This window comes from Lontra canadensis, unplaced genomic scaffold (assembly GCF_010015895.1).
Source record: "Lontra canadensis isolate GAN:19392208 unplaced genomic scaffold, GSC_riverotter_1.0 scaffold16, whole genome shotgun sequence".
Taxonomy (NCBI): Eukaryota; Metazoa; Chordata; class Mammalia; order Carnivora; family Mustelidae; genus Lontra; species Lontra canadensis.
In genome coordinates, this window is record NW_022631010.1 from 2,003,021 (window position 1) to 2,022,462 (window position 19,442).

A 19,442-nucleotide genomic window follows, 5' to 3' on the forward strand; every position below is an offset into this window, starting at 1 on the left:
GGCTGGGTTTTGGGACTATGTACTGGGAGCAGACGTGGGGGTGGGAGAGGTCTGGGTTGCTGGGGAAACGCCCCTTGTCTACTTCCCCTCTCCCAGCCCCTGCTTGGTGTTATTAATTTGAGCCTCCTAGCCACAAGAAAGGTAGGCTTCCTCACTATTTTTGTCCTAACTTAAAAACTGATTCAGTGAAGTAGTAAGTGAACTCCTCTCCTCTCCCAAAGTGGCCAGAGAGGCCACTCTGAATGCTGTGTTCCTTCCAGACGTTTCTGGGCATTTGTAAACCTGCAACAAACAATTACAACAGCATGATTCTGTGTCAGGTTCTTTTAGGTTCTGAGTACACATGTTCTCTCCTGGGGCTCTCAGACTCGGCCGGAGGAGACTTATTAGACAAATGAGAAAATCAGAGGGCTTCCTGTAAGGGGTGGTGCTTGAGCTGAGAGCTGTGGGATAGAGTTAATGGAGGAGAAAAATATGAACACATAGCAGACAGGGCGGTGTGGGCAAAGGCCCTGGGGCAGGAGGGAGCAGGGGACAGAGGACCTGAGAGAAGCCTGTTAGGAGTCCTGGGGTGAGGGCCAGAGTGGAGAGAAGTTCAGACTCACTGGTGAGTCTGAGATAGCAGTAACATATCCTGTTTTTTTATTTTGAAAGTTCCCTTTGGGGGCTGTGTGGAAGATGAATTGAAGAAGGGCCAGAATGGCAGAGGGGAGGGGAAAGATGGCTGAACTGAGTTTGAAAGTGGAGGGGAGGGGGTTTGGGAGCCAGTCCACACTGACCTATTTAGCCCCTAGGTGAGCTTTCTCTGAGCCAGTTCCTATTTTAAGCCCTTTACAGTCAGTAGGTGAGTCCCCACAATAATCCCTTATGGCCTCTATGATTTACCCCCATTGTGCAGAAAACGATAGAGACGCCCAGAAGTGAAGTCCCTTTCAGGTCTCACCCGCAGGGTGTCACTCCGTTGTACCGCAGTTTGCTCTGCTGACCCTACAGTGGCTGGGACCTACCCTTAGTGGGCACGTGGTGTGACCCCCGCCCTTCTGTTCCCAGCTGTGTAGTACTCCCAAGCCGCCAGGCGCACCGATGACCAGTCCAAGCTGGGAATAACCCCTTGGGTGGTTCCAGACTCCGCAGGTGCCCACCCTCCTGGAGGCTCTGGTAACAACCGCCGAGGGGAGCGGTGTTGGGAGTTTGGGAGTTACACTACTACGTGCGTGCTGCTCTTGCCCTCCGGAAGACTGGAGTTGGCTTTTCCAGTAGGGAAAGCGGGGGAGGGGGGGTGGAGCTGCGGGGGGCGGGGCCCTCGGCGTCCGCGCCGGCGCCAATGGGCGGGCGGCCCCCTAAGTCCAAGGCGGCGGCGGCGGCGGCGTCCAGAAGCCGGAGCCGCAGCCGAGCCCGAGCCGGAGCGAGTGGGTGGCGGCGCCATGGCGTGCGCGGGGCTGCTCACCGTGTGCCTGATCCGGCCGCCCGCGCCCGAGTCCCGGCGGCCCCCCGCGCCCCCTGCCTCCGCCGGGCCCACCGGACACGCGCTCTTCCAGGACGTGAGTGGGGCGCGGGCCTTCTGGCCCTGGGCTTGTCATCGTCTCTCCAGCTCTGTCCCCTCTCCCCCCGTGTCTCACTGGCTCTCTCTGTCGTCCCCGGCCGCGCCCCCCCCCGCCCCCCCCCCCCCCCTCCCCCCCCCCCCCCCCCCCCCCCCCCCCCCCCCCCCCCCCCCCCCCCCCCCCGCAGCCCCCGGCTCTGCGTCTCTGTGTGCGTTTCTCTCCTTCCCTGCTGTTTGGGCCCCTGCTTCTGTCACTGCTTCTCGCTGTCTCTCTCTGACCCCGCTGTCTCCGTTCTCCCTCATTGTTTCCATTGTGTCCGTTCTCTGTTTCTTTCCTCATCTCTCCTTGTCTCCTGGTTCAGTGTCACAGCCCTTGCTGTCCCCCCACCACACCCAAGTCCACCCCATCCGTGTGTCTGATGCAGTGGGGACGGTCAACACTTGATCAGAGGAGCAGTCCCCTCTGTGGCAACCCTGGGCTGGGCTGACCCAGGAAGGGGAGCCTGGAAGAATAAACAGCGTCCTGACTTCTGACCTAGTGCTGATCCCGAGTCCCTCAGATCTGACCCCGGGGGCTGTGGGGTCCCACGGTGGGTCAGGATTTCCCACAGCGGCTTTACATCCCTCCAGTGGGTGGCAGGTGGGTCTGCAGCCCCCTGGGGGCACCAACATGGAGGAGCCCCGCCAGCCTGGGTCCCTGCTCTGAGCCCCATATCCCCCTTTCACGCTAGTGCTCAGCCCCATCTGGGTGCACTCATGCCCTGACTTTAAGAGGTCTCTGCCTGTGGGGAAGACTGTACTCGTGTCCCTTCCTTGCTGTCCCTAGTGACTCAGCACCATGACCACAGTCTTCCTGGGTGGAAGGGACCTGTCTGTCCCGCTTCCCAGATGGAAAAACTAAGGCCTGAGGAGTTAGGAATATGTCCACGATCACACATGGAGGCAGAGGCATGCTAGGGTGTGGCCCCAGATGTCCTCAGTGTCGCATTCCGCCCCACCATCTCCATCTGCCCCAGTCAGGCCACCCTGGGCTGCTGTGTGACCCTGAGCCAGTGGCAGGCTTTGTGTGAGTCAGGTTTCTGGCCGGTGGGTTAGAGTCCTGCCCGTCCTTCACTGACCCAGAGAAAACAGCTGGAGAGGACTGGCGTTCAGGACCTGGACTTGACAGGGGTTCTCCGTCCAGACTTTGCCCTGCCGCTCCTTGCCAGGTGTGCCAGTCTATTTGCTGGGCTGTTTTGGGTGACTTGGGAGTCTCTGGTCCCTGAACATGTCTTGACTCTGCTCCTGTTTGCTTCTGTTGCCCTTCATCTCTGCTTCTCTGTAAATACAATCTGTCTACCCTTGCTTTCTGCCACTCACTCCCCCCTGCACACGTGCGTACGCACACACGCACGCCTGCACATATACGCATGCCTACCCAAGGCCTTCACACTGAGTCAGACTCATAGGAAGCCTCAGCCCTGGAAGGGTTAGCCCCAGGCACCCACAAAGAAAGGACTAGCCACTGGTCACATATCAGGGTCTTAAACAGGCACCCAGGGAAACAGCCTTGAGTAGGCAGAGTCTGGGATGGACCATGGCCATGCTGCAGAGTTGTGGAGGGAGGTTCAGATCAGGGACAAGGGCCCAGGAACTTGGCCCATCTCCCCTCCTTCCTCAAGCTGGGACCGTGCCAAGGGCTGGTGCATCAGACAGAATCCAGCATAGACTCTAGGTGTGGGAGGTGGGGGTGCCGGAAACTCGCCTGGAGCACCCGCCATGAGGCCAGCCCCCGAAGGAGAAGTGAGCAAGTGGTGGGCCCTGCTGTGTGATCTTCCTGTGCCCCCCTTGTTGGAAAACCTCCTGCAGGGCTCATCTGGGCAGGAGGAAAGGCGAGGTGGGGGCAGCCTGGCCCCTGGGGCTCTGATGAGTTGGGCGGGGGCCTCTCGCCTCCCAGACAGCGTTTATAGTTCCCTTCTCTGCCCCTTTGTCCTCTAGGTTTTCCGCAGAGCAGATAAGAATGGTGAGTGTGGCTTCCCCTGGGTCCACAGTGTGGGGAGGTGTGGGAGACATCAGGGGGGCTTAGGGAAATGTGGGGCTTGGGGCAACAGTCTAGAATGGAGAACAATCTTGGGGAGACCCAAATTAGGAAAACCACTCAAGGCATCCTTCCCAGAGGGACGGTTGTTTGGAGTTGAGCTTGGCAGTGTGGAGAGTGGAGGGAATGCGGTTTCGTCAGAGGCTGGAGGTAGGGGGCGTACTCTCACACACCGCCCTGGCACAGTTATGGGTAACTCTTCCGTGTGACTTCATGTTGTCCTCACAATTGCCAGCTAGCTGGAAGTTGTTCACCCCACTTCACAGATGAAGGAGCAGAAGCCCAGAGAGGTGAAGCGGGTTGCCTAAAGTCACACAGCCTTTTAAGTGGTGGGCCCTGAACCCGGGTCTGTGTGATGCTTCATCCCAGGCTCCCTGTGTAAGGGGCTTGGAAAGGTGGGGTGATGGAGAGGAGGCCCTAAATCTTTAGAGGGCTCAGGAACTTTCTGTGTGACCAATCACCTGGACCCAGGGAGGGCTGGCACAGGATGGTGCTGGGTCCAAGGAATCAGCTTCCCCTGCCCTGGGTCTCGGGTTGTCTCAGACCCGTGTCTGGGAAAACCTTGAAAGCTAAAGCAGGAGCCCTCAAGGGAACCCGCAAGCAAGTCGCTGCCCACAGGTGACTTGGAGCAGCCCACTGTGCCCTGACTGGCCAGCTGAGCGTCTGAGCCAAGGAAGCCAGTCAGCCTCGGCCTCACTTCCGTCTGGGGGCTTCAGACCCTTTTGTGTTTATGCCTCCTAGAGAGAGGATCGTGTCCCAACCTACTGATCAGGACGCTTGGTGTCATTTGGCTCACAGCATTCCGTCTGGGGAGGCTCAGACCGTCCCCCCACTCTGCTCCCCCAGCCCCATCTGCTTACAGACCTTACAGGCCAGATCCCCAGGGTCTCTGGCTATCCCCCTGGTGCACTTAGACTGTGACGTGGCCCCTGCAGAGAGGGGTCCTTCCCTTCTAAGCTGTGGCTGCCACCGGCAGGGGCTCTCGCTCTCGGGAAGATCTCATCTGCCTTCCAGTGGCTTCTCTGTGAAGGGCGTGGGTCCAGAGCAGACTCAGCCCCCAACTACTCCCAGTGATGTCCAGGTCCTGCCCCCATGATCTGGCTGTTCATTTGGTTCTCCGTTTGGCAAACACGTATTGAGTCCCTTTGTAATGCCACATGTGTGCTGCCCTGTCCCTTGGGTGCCTGCAGCGTGGGCCCTGTTGCCTTGAGTGGGCACCTCCGAGGACCTTTTTGTCTCCAACAGCCGGGTCCCCTGGCCAAGCTCAGAATTCCATTCCATCTGGCTGAGTAGTCCTTGGGCGGGGGTCTGAATCTGGTGGCAGGGGTCAGGGATACCAGCTCTGCTCCCTGCCACCCCCCCCCCCCCAGATGATGGTAAGCTCTCATTTGAGGAATTCCAGAATTACTTTGCTGATGGGGTTCTCAGCCCTGGGGAGCTGCGGGAGCTGTTCAACGGCATCGACAGGCACTCCACCAAGTATGTACGAGCGGGGGTGGGTGAGCCGTGGGTAGATGTGAGGCTAGGTTATCCCAGCCCCACTGTGTCCCCTGCTGCCTTCATTCCTTATGGAGGATGGGGGGTTGTGTAGGGAGAGAGGTGCCAGGGCCGGATGCCAACTTTACCCGCCCACTCACCCCCCCCTCCCTGGCTCCAGTCTTGTCCATCACACTCTTTCCAGCTGGGACCCCAAAATAGCCAGGTCTGAGTCACCACCCGTGGTTCAGCCCACAGGTGTCCCCCGCTACCCCATTCCCTCTTCCTACAGGGATCAGAGGGTGCCTGAGGCTAGCTGGGCCCTGCCAGCTTCCACCCATGGATGCAAGGGCACGAGCCCGCACTTACCTCCCCATGTTCCCACATCCGCAGGCCTTAGCAGCAGTGGCACGCTATCCTTCCCGTGCTGCCTTATAGGCGAGCACCTGGATACACAGCTGTCCCTCCCTCTCCCCCCACATCTCCTTAGAATAAATTCCAGACTCTGGATCAGGCTTCAAGGCTGCCATGCCCTTCCCTAGCCTGAAGCCTGAGCTGGGCCTGAACCGGGTCTGCATTGCCACTACCTCCCCATCACCAGAAGCTTCAGTCAAATTGCTTGTCCTTCAAGGCCTAACTAAAGTAGCTTCCTCCTGGAAGCCCTCCCTGACCTACCAAGTAATACCCCGTTGTTTTCTCCGGACTTCCTCAGACCTGGCTTCCCCTTCCCGGCTCTGACCCTTCCTCTCTGGCCTGTGTCCACATTTCTTTCCCTGGGCCTGAAAGCCCCTTGGAAGCCAAGAGTGGGTTGAGTTTTTGTCCTCAGTAGTACTCCTGTTGTCCCTCTCGGTGCACTGAGCAGCTTTACCTGGGGTAGAGGCAGAAGTCCCCTCCCCATCAGGCTGAGCTGGGCGGGCAGTGGGAGGAACGCTGGCTTCCAAGTCCCAGGTCACAGGCTTACGTCTGTGGGACTGAAGTGTGCCTTCTCTTTTTCCCACAGCAATTTGGAAACAGAGAGACTGTGTGGTGAGTAGGCCCACGGGAGCTCCAGTCTCCTGGGACCCCTGGGCAGGTGGGCATGAGGAGAGGCCGCCTCCTCTCCTAATGGAACAGGATGGGCTTGGCTCAGGATACGAGGCCTGGTTGGCTGCGGAGGAATTCCAGGCTGGGTAAATGAGGTCACGGAGCAGGTGGGGGTGTGGTCCGGGAACCCTTGAGCACCTCCTCTGCCCACAGACTATTTCTCAGAACACCTGGGGGTCTACCGGCCCGTGCTGGCTGCCCTGGAGTCGCTGAACTGTGCGGTGCTCACTGCCATGGACAGCACAAAGCTGGTGAGTGGAGGGCTTGACGCTGGAAGGCTGGGAATGAGGGCAGGCATGTCTGCTGTGCTGGGCCAGCCACCACGGTCACGGCTCCGGGTTGTGAAGCTGGAGGCTTGGGTTCAAATCGTGCCTCTCTCTCTCTCTCTAGCTGTGTATCTGTATCTCTCTGGGCCCGAGTTTTCTCATCTATAGATTGGGGATTATAAGAGAGCTTACCTCCATGCATTTGGTGGGACAATGAAATGAGAGGGAAGGCAGGGATTTTTGTCTTTCTCATTGTCTACTCTGTTGCCAGCGCCCAGAACTGTGCCTGACACACAGTAGCCGCTTAATACCCAGAGCTGCTGCTGCTGTTTCGGTCACAGGCGAGACCCACCGCTGTGGGGTATTGAGCCCAGCACCCAGCAGGGATGGGGTGGGAAGTGGGGCATGTGCACATACGGTCACAGGCCATGCTGGTGTGTGGAACCTGGGGAGGGGGCAGGGCCTGGCCCAAGGACTACGGGTAAGGCTGGCATGTGTGCACCCAGGTGTGCATGTGTATCTTTGTATGTGTGGCCACATGTGTGTATAAGCACTAACAGTGCTCACAGCCGGGGCTCTAGGCTCTTGGGAAGTGACTTTGAAAACACAAGCCACCCCTCCCTTTGTGTGTTTCCTTTAAGAAATGTCTCCATCCCCTTTGTCCTGTGGCTCTTAATTACAAGGCAAGGAGGGAAGATGGATAAGATCCAGGATTGTGCCTGACTCCACTTTTTACAGAAGTGGAAACTGAGGCCCTCAGTGAGTCAATGATCAGCTGAAGACAGGGCTTCCTTTTCTGGTTGCTTCCACATGGGATTTTGTCAGTTTTCAAAGGGTCACCCCTTGAGGCTTGGCATAGGGTGGGAATCCAAATGGTACAGGGTGAGGGGTTGACTTGTAATAATTTCCGTATCTGTGGCCTGGACACAGGAGGGAGTGTTGCCTTCCTGTTGCCCTGGAAACTGGGCCCCGGGAGTAGGCACCTGGACGGGTATTCTCTGAACTGGCACTGGTTAGGGTAGATTGAAACTGCAGGTTGAAGTGAGGGTCCTAGGGGTCCGGACCACCTCCTACTGGCTCAGTAGGGATTAGGGGCGACCCGTCAGCACATGATGACTCTGCCAGCCCCGATCACTTGAGACTTTAATCTGGAACTCAATGCCTCTGATAGCTCAGCCCGCCAAGCCTCTGCCCCTGCTGCCCCTCGTGTGGCACCTCCCCACCAGTGACTCAGTTGAACACTTCGTGCACCAGCCTGGAGCCACACTCCTGGTACATGGCCCGGGTTATCCAGCGACATTGGAAGGAGTGCAAGGAGGCTACCATGGAGCCACCGGTCCATACTGCTGTGCCACGCCCAGGCTTGGCCACCAAGCAAGGCCTCAGGGCCCCATAGCCGTGCCTCCGGCACTGCGCCTCCAGTTCCATTTCCAGGCGCTCAGTGAAGCCAGGGAAAAGTGTGGAGCCACCGGCCAGCACCACGGTATCAGCCAGCCGCTTCTGTAGTGTTCTGGGAACCTTCTGCAGCGCCCGGAAGACCAGTGCGGGCAGTCCTGGCTTGGCCTGGCCTAGTAGACTTGGCTGGAAAATGGGTTCTGGGCAGCGGAAGCGCTCGCTGCTGAGACAGACACAGGAGCCGTTGCCTAAGCAGACACTGACCGGATGCTGGCGGTCTTGGTTATGAAGGTCACCCTCAAAGTCCAGCGACACATAACAGCAGCGTTTCTTGAGCTGTGTGATGGCCTTTCGGGGCAGGGACCGCAGCTGTAGGTGGGGGCATGCTGCCTCCAGCAGGTCCCGCAAGTAGCGTGACAGGGTGCTGCCTGCCACGTCCAGCCGGAACGTGGCCTTGTGCCAAGAGTGTCCAGCATAGATGGGTGTGGCGTGGCACACGCCCGCGCCTGCCTCCACCGCCAGCCCGCTGAAAGCGCCGGTGGAGCAGAGCGCCAGCAATGCTGTGCTGGCCATGTGGCACGCGGGCACTGCCAAGGCCTCGAATAGCAGCTCAGCTATCCTCTCGCGGCCCACGGGCGGCGCTGACGGCGAATCACTCACTAGCACGGGCCACTGCTCTGGGCACACCCGCAGGCCGCCCACCAGCAGGCGCTCCCACAGCCCCTCCAGCGCCTCCCAGTCCACTACCAAGCCGTGCTTGATGGGGTGCGCCCGCGTCACACCACCCATCCGCTCGCAGCCCAGCACAGCGGGCAGCAAGGGCCGGTCCCAGCTGGAGCTCTTCAGCACCAGGCGCGGCTGGTGCTCACCCGCGAAGCCCGCCTTGATGAAGCCCGAGCCCGGGTCTATCACCACCGCCACGCGGCCCAGCGAGGGCGGCCGGCGGACCCGCCTGCTTCCGGACGCCGATGCCACCGACGCCACCCTGGCTTTCCGGGCTCGGCCCCACCCTTGGCCAGAGGCCCCGCCCCTGGAGGCTCAGTCCTGCCCCCTGCCTGAGGCTCCGCCTCTGCCGGCCTCACTGGACGCAGGTCTTTCAGCTCCTCGCTCCGGCCGCAGGCCTAGGTCCCCACCGTTTTGGCTGCAGAATCAGCGCTCTCAGTTCCCGGCTGCAGCCTCTGGTCCTGAGCTTCCACTCTTCCGCTAGACTGGACGTCCTTTTTCAGCTCTTGGCTCCACCCACAGGCCCGAGGCCCCCCCTCTGGTTCGAGGGTCAGTCTCGGCTCTCGCCGGGCTTCGGCCCCCTTCGGACCACCTTTGCCCTCCTGTGGCTCCAGGCTCCAGCTTGCACCAGACCCACCTCTCTGAGGACTCACCTCTGCTACGCGGACAGCTCACTCAGCCCTGGCAGAGGTGGGTGATGAGAGGGAAACATCGAATCCTAAATAAGAAGAAGCCACGGGGAGCCACAGAACTCGAACAGTGAAGGGGCCTTGTGTCAATGTTCCCCGGACATATAATCCTGCCTTGGGGACCCAGGAGACCAGCCCAGTCCTTGAGCCCCAGGTGGTCTCCTGGCGCCTCTCTCTCGGCCTTGACTTAAGTCTTTCCTGGTTGTGGAGGTGGGAAGGGATGGTCAGAGGAGGAGGGAAAAGAACTTGGACTCATTGTGACCTCAGTCCTCAGCACCTGATGTGCTTCCCTCCACCCATGACAACTGCCTGGACACATCCACTCTCCTGGGACAAGGCGAAGAGCAGTGATTTTAAGATTGGGGGATCTGGCCTCAGCTGCCCAGCACAACCAATCTGATGAGAAAGCTCTTAATCACAGATGTACAGTCACTCTGAGGATCTCAATGTGCTCAGCTCTGGGGGGGTCCAGGCAGCCCACATGGGGACCTTACCTTCAGAGGCTTCCATGTGTGGACTCTTGTGGACCCGAGTTTGTGATTCAGTTCTGATGACTCATTGTGTGCCCCTGAGCAAGTCCTCATCTCCCTCTGGGCTCAATTTATTCCACCAAATGGTAGTTCTAATTCTCCCACAGGAAAAGGGCACATCTTATCTCTGCAGAGTCTGTTCTCTTTAGGGCCCTTTTGGTGGCAAGTAGAAGACCTACTCAGGAGAACTTAAGCTAAAATAGGGATCCTGTATGTCTTATGGGTACTGCAAAGATGAAATCAGGTTTCAGGAACAGACGAAGTAGGGCCTGATTGCAGGATGTGTACCGTCTCTGCATTGTTTTTTATTCTTAAGACTGGCTTAAGCCCATGCATGGTGATGTACGAACATCTCTCACAGTTCCTGAGTTACAGTGCCAGGGAAGAGGCTGATAGGACCAGCCTGAGCCAATCATATATGGCCCAGGGTGTGTGGCCACATTGAGGTACATGGTTACCATGATTGTAACCACATGGGTGGTAGGAAAGGGTCTGTTTTAACAAGGCTTTGGAGAGATGCTATGGGTCGCTATGGGTATGCAACCTCCAGCCTGATGGAGGGGATAAGAAAGGGATGTTGATTGTGTTGACACTAATGAAAGTGCATCTTGAGCAAAAGCTGGGCCTATGTCTGCAATAAGCTGGGACCTTCACCCCTGCTGCCTCTGCCCCCTTTGGGACCTTCTGAGGTGGTCCTGAGTGCAAGACTGGCTACAGGTTCGATAGAGCTGGGGCAGCACTCAGGTCTGGAGCTGGGTTTCGGACCCAGGAGAATGAGAACAAACAGCTGGGTGTTTCTCAGAAAGTATGCCAGGCCTCTCCTGAGTGAATAGGGAGGTAACCTTGCATTGGAGACCACAGTGGCAACATGGATGGCCAGAGCAGTGGTGAGGTTAGGAGTCACTGAGAAGCTCTAGCAGGAGAGACTGAGGCTGGGTGGGCTGGGCCTGCATGTGACATCAGTGAGTTTGGACATTTCCCCGTGGGCCATGGAGAATCAGTGGGAGTTTATGAGGAGTGTGAACTGTGCTACAGCTAGCTAAGTGGTTTGGAATAAGTCTCTGGCTGCTGTGTGGGCAAAGGGATGGTACAGGATAGGCTGGGAGACAAGTGACTGAGGTGATTTGAGGGTTACTACCAAGCGAAGTGGGGCGGGATTGAAGGATTAGAGGCCCACAGACCCCAGCCTCTCCTCCTGAGTGCTCTCACAGGCAGACTGTGAGTCCAAGGACCCAGCCCTGCTGATCGTGGGGCCTTCACAGTTCTCTCCAGGGTGGTGGCTGTTCGCCTGGACCCCTCCCCGTGCTTAAGAAGGACTTGTGAAGGTTGGGGATGGAGATGTTAGGTCTCTGTGGGAAGCAAGGTCCTTCCTCCTAGCTTGGCCAAGCCGGGGTTTGCCCACACTCACCTCCCTTGGGCCTCAGACCTGGAAGGGTCTGACCAGGGCCTGGAGTTGGGGGAGGAGGGAAATAGCTTCCCTCCACTGTGGTTGCGTGCCCCTCCCCAGCTCCCGGTGGGTTCTGACGCTTGGGTCACAAGGAGAAGGCACAGTTTGGCTCCAGGCCGTGGCCTTTGCTCAGCCACCAGTATTTCTGTTTCATCCCCGTCTCACTCTGAGCCTCAGTTTCCCAGCACCGTGTCGCGCCACTTCGGACAGAGCTAGCTGGCGTCAGGGTTGCTATGTGCTCTTTATTGGGCCAGGGGCCGGGGGCCGGGCCGGGCACTCAGGGTCGCGGGCGAGGGCAGCGGCGCCGCTTGCGCGGCTGCTCCTCGGCGGGCTTGGCCTCGCGGTCCACCTCGCTCTCAGTCAGTAGACGCGCATACAGCCGCTGCCAGCCCTGTGCCGCCTTGGCTCCGCCCCCTGCTCCGGCCCCGCCCCCGGGCGCGCCCGCCGCGCAGCGCCCCTCCTCCTGCAGCCGCGCGTCCAGCAGCAGCAGCAGGACCAAGATCTTCTTCATCTCTCTCGCCCGTGCGCCCTCGCGCCGATCAACGCCGTCGCCCGCTCCTCGCAGCATGGGCGCCGCCGCCGCCGCGGGGGAGCCCACCGGGGCGCCCGTCGCATCTTCGCCTGGCCGCCGAGGCCGCGCGCCAGGGCCCGCCGCCACTTCGGCTAGCTGCTGCCGCTTGTCCAAGGGGAAAAGCAGCACGATCTTGGCCTGGGGGGTGGGGTGGGAGCGGGAGGGGGAAGCGCGCACCGCGTCGGCTTGCTCAGGATCCTCACCCACCAGGTCCTGTCTCCCAGGACTCTGTTCCCTTTACGTTTCCAGGACTCCCGTCGCCGGTCTCACCCTTGTCCCATCGCCCAGGACCTCCACCTTCCCTCTGGAAACCCTTACCCACCCGAGGCTGACCTCCCGAGACCTTGCACCATAGACGTTTACTCTAACCCACCTCAGAAAAATAGCACGTTTTGAGGCTGGGAGCTGGAAAGAGGGCATAAGAGACACCCTGTGCCCATAGCCTCTGCGGTACCAACCAGGGCTGATGCCCCATGCCGAGCCCTCCGCTCATCTGTTGGGGTTGGGAGAATCCCTTCCTGACCACCCTCCTGGACTCCCAAGTCTCCTGGTTTCTTGAATCCTTTGCCCTCCCTTCTGGGCTTTTAGGACCCAAGCACACCCATGTCTATCCTCGGGAGGGGTTATCCAAGCCCTTGGACTTAACACGCACAAAGCCTAGACTCCCAGCATTCCCACCAGTTCAAGTACCCCTGGCTCCCACCTACCCCCGGCACCCTGGCACTCACACTTGGCTTATTCCGCTTGAGGTGGCTGAAGAGCTGCTGTTTCCGCCCAGCCTTGTCCATGTCGGGCGGCCTCTCCTTACGGGCCTGCTTGGGCACTTTGGTCCTCTTGTGAGAACTGTTGTTTCCCATGGCAGGGCTGGTCACCACTGGGGGCCACAGCCCATGCTGCTTCTGCCCTGCCTTCTGGCTGGGAGGGGGACCCCGCCCCTGCTCTGTCCCGTGGAGACCACATTGTGACCTCATGGGTCAACCTCACCAGCTCTGGACTCTAAGCTCCTCCTCCCGGAACCCACATCTTGGCTCTGTTCACTCTGTGATTTGTGGCTTTGGTTTCTCGGCTGTAAAACTGGGCTAATAATCACAAATGAGGCAATGCTTGTGAGGTGCTTGGTGTTGAGTAGAGAGGAATTTTCGTGGCCTGGTTTGCATTCTGACTCTCCCACTATCAGTTGTCTGCCCTCGGCCAAGGTAATCAACTGTGCTAGGCCTTAGTCTTCTCATCTGCAAAATGGGGTCAGTGATGGTTCCTGTTAAGTTACTACGAGGATTAAATGAAATTCTGCTTGGAACGGGGCCTGGAGAGAGTGGGTACTGTTATGGTAGCCGGGTTTTATGGCTGCAAGTAACAGAGACTGATCAATCATCTTAAGTGCTTAAAAGGGAATTTATTGGAAGGATTTCAGGGAGCTCAGAGCATGGCTGAAGTCTACAGACCAGGCTTGGAGAGACAGGATAGAAGCCATTGGCCTAAGAGTGAGAGGCCTCAGCCCCCATTCTGTTGCTGCCTCCCAGCTCATAAGCCTGACCCAGCAGGGCTCATCTGATGGCTGAGCTAAAGCAGGTCCTAGATAGAAGCAGCCCCCCATGGATGGTGCCCCTGGAGCCCCTCCTGGAGGGTGGGCATGCCCCTGCCTGACCAGGCCATGGCTCCTCCGGACTCCCATCCTGGTCTGTGTCCTTTGTAGGAATTAACTCACTGAAGTTTTTCAGCAGCTCAGTGCGATGGCTGTTATCATCCCTGTTTTTTAGGTGGGGAAACTGAGGCACAAGGAGGAGAAGGTAGTTGGAGAGTCTCTGAGCATCCCACATGAGCAGCATAGGGCCTGGCACATGTTGGCCTTATCTTTCTTTCTTTTTTTTTTTTTTTTAAGTTTTATTATTTTGACAGACAGAGATCAGAAGCAGGCAGAGAGAGAGGGAGGAAGCAGGCTCCCCGCTGAGCAGAGAGCCCGATGCGGGGCTCGATCCCAGGACCCTGAGATCATGACCTGAGCCGAAGGCAGAGGCTTAACCCACTGAGCCACCCAGGCGCCCCTGGCCTTATCTTTCTGCCCACGTTGGGAGGGGCTGAGTAGAGGCTAGTGATGTAGGGATCAGTGCTGGTGTGTGTGTAAGGACAGTGACCTGGCTGGCTATCTTGTATCTGCAGCTCCTAGGAAAGGTAAATGTTTGTTGCGTGGATGAGTGAATGAATGCATGCATAGATTACGAGTGTTGGGCCAGCTGCTGAGTATGGGGCTACATCACACCATCATTTTGCCTCATGTGTCAAAACTGGCCTTTGGATGCCCTGGAACCTGCCATACCCCCGACCCGCCTAGCTGTGCCTGGGGCCACACTGGCTGAAGGTGGTGGTTCCAACGGGGAAGGGGCCTATAGCCCAGAAAACGGCAGATGCCTCCCTGTAAGTTGGCCTGACACCTTCCAGGAAGGCAGGCCAGGCCCAGCCGAGGAGGGTCCAGGCCCTGCTCCCGGTCCCAGCACTGTCCCGTTCAGGGTGCTTGCTCTCTGCGCTTCATGCTGCCTCTGTTGCTTTGAAGGGCGAGGGGTAGGGGAGGAGGGTAGTGGCTCCCTGTTTAGAAATATATGCTTGAAACCAGGAAATGCTGACATGTCTCCTCTGCCCCCAGGAGTATGAGCGGGCCTCCAAGATGGACCAGTTCGTGACCCGCTTCCTCCTGCGGGAGACGGTGAGCCAGCTGCAAGCCCTGCAGAGCTCGCTAGAAGGGGCGTCAGACACCCTGGAGGCCCAGGCCCGGGGCCCACGGTATGTGAGGTGCCCTGCTATTCATTGTGACCCGTTCCAGAGCCCTTGGCTTCCATCACATTCCATAGCTCTAGGATCCCAGAGCCCACATTCTCGTGCTTGGGCAGGGAGGCCGAGAAGGGGTGAGAAGGGGTGGCTGGCTTTGAGGCTGAGTCTCAATGTCCAGGAAGCCTGTTTTGCCCCACCCAGGCTTAGCCCTGTTCTGGGGCTCCAGTCCTTCGCCTGTGGGTCTGGGAGCAGCGGGTCGACCTTCCACTTCCCTAGGTCAGACGAACACAGTGTGGAGGTGCAGAGCAGGTCCCATGGCAGCCGGCGGGCAGGACGCAGGGCCCTGCGGAGTGTTGGGCGGTCACCCACCTGGTCTCCCAGCTCCTCCTCCTCGGACACAGGTGGGCCTGCAGCAGGGTGGGAGGCCTGGCCGAGGAGGGTCCAGAGTGGACGCAGTGCCCATTCCTCCACTACCCCTTGGTTCATCCTGAGAGGTTTCCCCACGTGTGGGGCCCCGTGCCGGACTTCCCCGCCATGGGTACCCCCTACCCCGCCCCAGGGCAGAGCTCAGAAGCTGAGATGCAGTGGCGGCTCCAAGTCAACCGTCTCCAGGAGCTCATAGACCAGCTCGAGTGTAAGGTGAGCGATCACATGGCCAGTGCCCCAAGGGGGAGGATCTTCCTGGAATCCATCTGAGCCAGGCACACGCCGGGAGCCCTGCCCACACTCTGTGTCCCTCACAGGCCCCCAGGCTAGAACCTCTGCATGAAGAAGAGCCTACCCAGGGGCCTGAATCGGTGAGTCCAGGAAAGAGACAGGCAACTGGGTGCTGTGCCAGGAGGAGGTGCTCATTAAGTGAGGGGGTTGTGGGCCTGCTGCCCACTTGGCCTTTGTGTTATACAGACGCCCTTTCCCCAGGTTTGGCCCAGCCTCATCCCCCAAGCCTGGGAGGCAGGTGCTGGCTTTGGGCCCTTGCTGTATGACCCTGTAGAAATCATGGTCCCTCTCCGGGCATTAGTTTCCCTCATCTGCATTCCTGAAAACTGGGTCTGGGCAGTGTGGATAGAGGTTGGAGGGGGAAATGGTGGCATATTGCAGGAGAGAGAGACAGTCCTGGATCGAGGCAGTGACCTTGGCCATGGGGACAGGAGGATGGAGTCAGGCATGTCAGGAGCTGGGTTGGGCAGGAGTTAGACTACACGGCAGGCCGGGGCTGGTGCAAGTCAGGAAGGATAAAGGGTCCTCCTGAAGACCACATCCAATCTCTCGCCCGTGCACTGCCTTACTCTGGCTAACCAGGCAGCCTCTCTTGCCAGCACATCCTCGTGGCCCAGAGGCAGGTGCAGGTGGCAGAGGAAGCCTTGCAGGATTTCCACCGTGCCCTGTGCTGCTATGTGGACTTCACAGGGGCCCAGAGCCATTGCCTGCAGTGAGTCCCCAGCTGGCTAGTGGGCTGGCCAAGGCCCGGGGTGGGGGGATGGCGGTGAACCGGGCATCCTGGGCCATGGCTCTCATTTAGGCACTGGGGCTGGGTGGGCAGTGGTGGTGGTAGTCTGGGCCTGGCCTGGCCATCTCTTTGGCCCCACAGTGTGTCTGCCCAGAAGATGCTGGACAATGCCTCTTTCACCCTATATGAGTTCTGGCAGGATGAGGCCTCCTGGAGAAGGTATGGTGTCTGAAAGTCATAATTTATTGAGCATGAGCCTGGGTTCAAATCATCTGCTATTATGCCCTGGCTGTGTGACTTCGGGAGGGTTCTTTATCTCCTCTGAGCCCAAGCAGTGTCCTGTCCAGAATGGGAGTGGTAAGAGATCCCCCCTCCCATGAGCCAAATGAGATGGCAGACGAAGAGCTGAACAGGCTGTCAGGGGCATGGCAGACAGCAGGCGCTCAGGGACATGCGCCACGCTCTAGGCCAGGCCCCCAGGTGTTGCTTAACATAACATAGCATAACCCCTCCCAGTGCCCTACAGTAGGCACTGCTGTCCCCACTTCACTGAGGGAACCGAGGCTCAGAGCCAGTGTGAGGCAGGACTGGGATCTGAACCCAGACAGCAGGACGGGTGGGAGTGGGGAGCTCTCAGCCAGGTGGTCCTGCTTTTTGGGGGGACCAGCTCCAGCCTCAGGTCCCTTCGTGACCCTCCCCAGGCACCAGCATTCTGCCTGTAGTAAGGCCTTCCAGCGCATCCTCATTGACCACCTTCGGGCTCCGGACACTCTCACCACTGTGTTCTTCCCAGGTATGCTATGGCCCCCTAACCCTCTCTATAGCCCTGTGGAATGGCAGTGGGCCCCTGGTGGCCTCTGACCCTCAACCTCTGACCCCTAGCCTCCTGGTGGATTATGAATAATAACTGAGCCTGACCTGCATAAGCCAAGGCCCTGGGGCCCCACCTGCCTCATCCTGGAACTTCTGGACTGGTCAACTCAGCACCGAGACCAAGGACGCGGCCACTCTTAGAGCTGGGGATGGGCCCTCAGAGGCGTACCCCCAGACCCAGCTGGTGGAGAGTCTCTCAGCCCAGGGATCAGGGACTAGGCTGCTTGCTTTCTGTTTCTTTAATCAGTGTATTTTATTGTTTGTAGCTTTGGCCTCTGAGGCACTCTGGCCTCTGCCTGGCTCAGGAGGCTTGGATTCTGGTCCCCTGTCCCAGCCTTGTGTGACACAGAGCAGGTCGCTTCCCTCTTAGGGTGGGCCTTGGGCTGTCTGGCTGCCTAGTGGGTACCCTGCTTTCTTCCTGCTGTCTTGGGGCCAGGCTTCTGCTCTTCCTCAACCAGCAGCAGAACCAGGGCTGATGCTCAGGGACACCATCCCCCCACCAAACCTCGAGCCCTGAGGCTGGGCTGGATCCGTCTGCATTGTGGGGTAAGGACCTGGGTGTCCCCATCACCCTCCTGGGCTGGCAGGCTCCCAACTCTTCCAGCATCCTCTGCTGAACCAGAGCCCTCTGCAGGATCCTGGGTTGGTTTGCATGTCATCTGCATATCATTTGCATGCTCATGCCCACCCATACTCAGGGCACTATGGGAAGTCCCAAGGTGACCTTGCCAAGTAGCAATAATTTGGGCCCAGTGTCACCTGTTCCCCCACCACCCCAAGATACCTCTGAATTCCAGTCCAGGACCCCAGCCCAGAGGCAATAAAGGAAGTGGTGACCTCTGGCGTTGTGTTCTCTCTCTCCATCAGCAAGAAGGCCAGGCTCTGGGGTTGGTTTGTATCTCAGTCACTCAGGGCAGGTAACCTTTCTTTCTTCCCATTTTGGGCTCCTGCACCTACAGATGGTGGGAACTTCCTCACAGCTGACCTGTTACCTGTACTCAAGGCCACAAACCGTGGTTCTGGGGCCTTGCCTGGGAAAGGAATCGGACTGCGTCGGGTCTCTGCTCTCAGCTCCCTGAAAGTTGGCTGGCTATTCTAGCTTCATCCTCCTTGCCAACAAGCTGTGACCTGGAGTTGGGGGCACAGAGTCTTCTCAGGGTTCTGGATAGTGTGGCTGGATGCCTCTGATCCCGTCCCCTGACGAAACCTGCCTTCCCCAGTCCCTTGCAGACCGGCTTTGTCACCATTTGTCACCACCAATGGGTGACAGAACAAGGTGCAGAATGGCCAATGTTGTGCATCCAGGCACTGGGGGGGCCCTACTTTGAGCCATCTGGAGGGAAGGAATTGGGGGACATGGAGAGGAATGACCTACGTGGCTCTAACGGGGAGGCACATGGTACCACAAGGGCACAGGATGGCCTCTGTCCTGGTCTGGAAGGTGTCAGGGTTGGGAGTTTTTAAGGCAGGAAAACACACGCTCAGCTTCTGAAGGGGAGGAAAGCTTGCCTTGTGGAACTGAAGGGCACCTAGCAGTGGGCTGGGGCGAGGGTGGGGCGGCAGCGGGGCCTTGAAGGTGCTTCATCCTGAGGCGGCTATGATGGGTTTTAAGCCAGGAGTGACCAGCCAGTGGGCTAAGTGACAGTTCACCAACGTTCCTGAATGCCCTAGTGGTGCCAAGACGACGACCCAGATGGTACTGGTTCAGGGTGGACGTCCTGGTCTGGGACTCTCGGCAGGGTCCTCTCTGCGGTTTCTCTCTAGTGACCCCCACCAGAGGTCAGACTTGAGGAGGGGGTCACAGAGCTGCTCCCAGTGGCCTGGCCACCAGCCAGAGAACCAGCACAGGGCTCCCTGGTGACTTGCTGGCTAGCACAGTGCCGGGCTGTCTTCCTGCCACCCCTCTCCCCAGACTGCTGGTAGCTGCCACACAGCTCTGGGCAGCAGCAAGGGGAGTTCAGTGTCCTGGTTAGAGACCAAGCCCTTCCAGGAGGAAATAATCCTGCTTTCTGTCCTGGGTTCTGATTGCTTCTGTTTCCTCCATAAAGTGACAGCAAACCCTCAAAACTAAAAAATTTCCCATTGGTATCTTTGAGCAAAGATGCCGAAATACCCAAGCTGACACCTCATAAGGGAGCGCCTCTTGAGTATTTGTTCCCTTGCCTGCCTCACTGTACCGCCCACCACCCTATCTACCACCCAGCCCTACTGCCCACTGCCCTAGTGCCCTACCACCTGCTGGCTGCCGTACCGCCCACTGCCCTACCTACCACAGAGTTGGAAAGTGAAGGGCTTTTTTTTTTTTTCCTGGAGTGTAAGGGATTGGAGATGAGCCAGGAGGCCAGGCCGGAGGGAATTTGCATGATGTGTGCAGGTAATGGGGAGCCATGAAGCTGTCCGGGGAGCGCTGGGGGTGGGGGTGGACTACAGACCTGGTGGCTGGAGCTACAGCTAGGGTTAGGGTTTAAGCGAAGTTTTCAGTGGAGCTGTGAGGCCACAGAGGAGGCAGCCAGGCCTCTACATTGTCTTCACTGAACTCTACCCTCATCTCCATCTTTTGGT

At 58.6% G+C, this 19,442-nt stretch overlaps 3 protein-coding genes across 4 annotated transcripts; 1 reads left to right on the forward strand and 2 right to left on the reverse strand.

The window, feature by feature from the left end:
• The first annotated feature begins 1,356 nt into the window (after nt 1-1,356).
• Nucleotides 1,357-17,723, forward strand: NECAB3 (N-terminal EF-hand calcium binding protein 3). 2 transcript variants are annotated; one of them, XM_032858874.1, is made up of 13 exons: nt 1,357-1,541; nt 3,518-3,542; nt 4,988-5,096; nt 6,094-6,119; nt 6,330-6,427; nt 14,436-14,572; nt 14,837-14,961; nt 15,120-15,199; nt 15,304-15,357; nt 15,877-15,989; nt 16,149-16,226; nt 16,709-16,800; nt 16,890-17,723. In XM_032858874.1, the coding sequence occupies exons 1-13, from the start codon at nt 1,425-1,427 to the stop codon at nt 16,916-16,918; spliced, it is 1,083 nt and encodes a 360-aa protein (XP_032714765.1). In that variant the 5' UTR covers nt 1,357-1,424; the 3' UTR covers nt 16,919-17,723. The 2 variants fall into 2 exon arrangements, with proteins under 2 accessions (XP_032714765.1, XP_032714766.1); XM_032858875.1 differs by lacking the exon at nt 16,149-16,226.
• ACTL10 (actin like 10) lies at nt 7,576-9,759 on the reverse strand. Its single transcript, XM_032859411.1, has 2 exons — nt 9,744-9,759; nt 7,576-8,874 (listed from the first exon to the last, which is right to left on the reverse strand). Exons 1-2 carry the CDS (start codon nt 9,757-9,759, stop codon nt 7,673-7,675), a joined length of 1,218 nt encoding a protein of 405 aa, XP_032715302.1. The 3' UTR covers nt 7,576-7,672.
• CUNH20orf144 (chromosome unknown C20orf144 homolog) lies at nt 11,424-12,876 on the reverse strand. The gene is made up of 2 exons (XM_032858876.1): nt 12,526-12,876; nt 11,424-11,935 (listed from the first exon to the last, which is right to left on the reverse strand). Exons 1-2 carry the CDS (start codon nt 12,766-12,768, stop codon nt 11,504-11,506), a joined length of 675 nt encoding a protein of 224 aa, XP_032714767.1. The 5' UTR covers nt 12,769-12,876; the 3' UTR covers nt 11,424-11,503.
• Nucleotides 17,724-19,442: the final 1,719 nt, after the last annotated feature.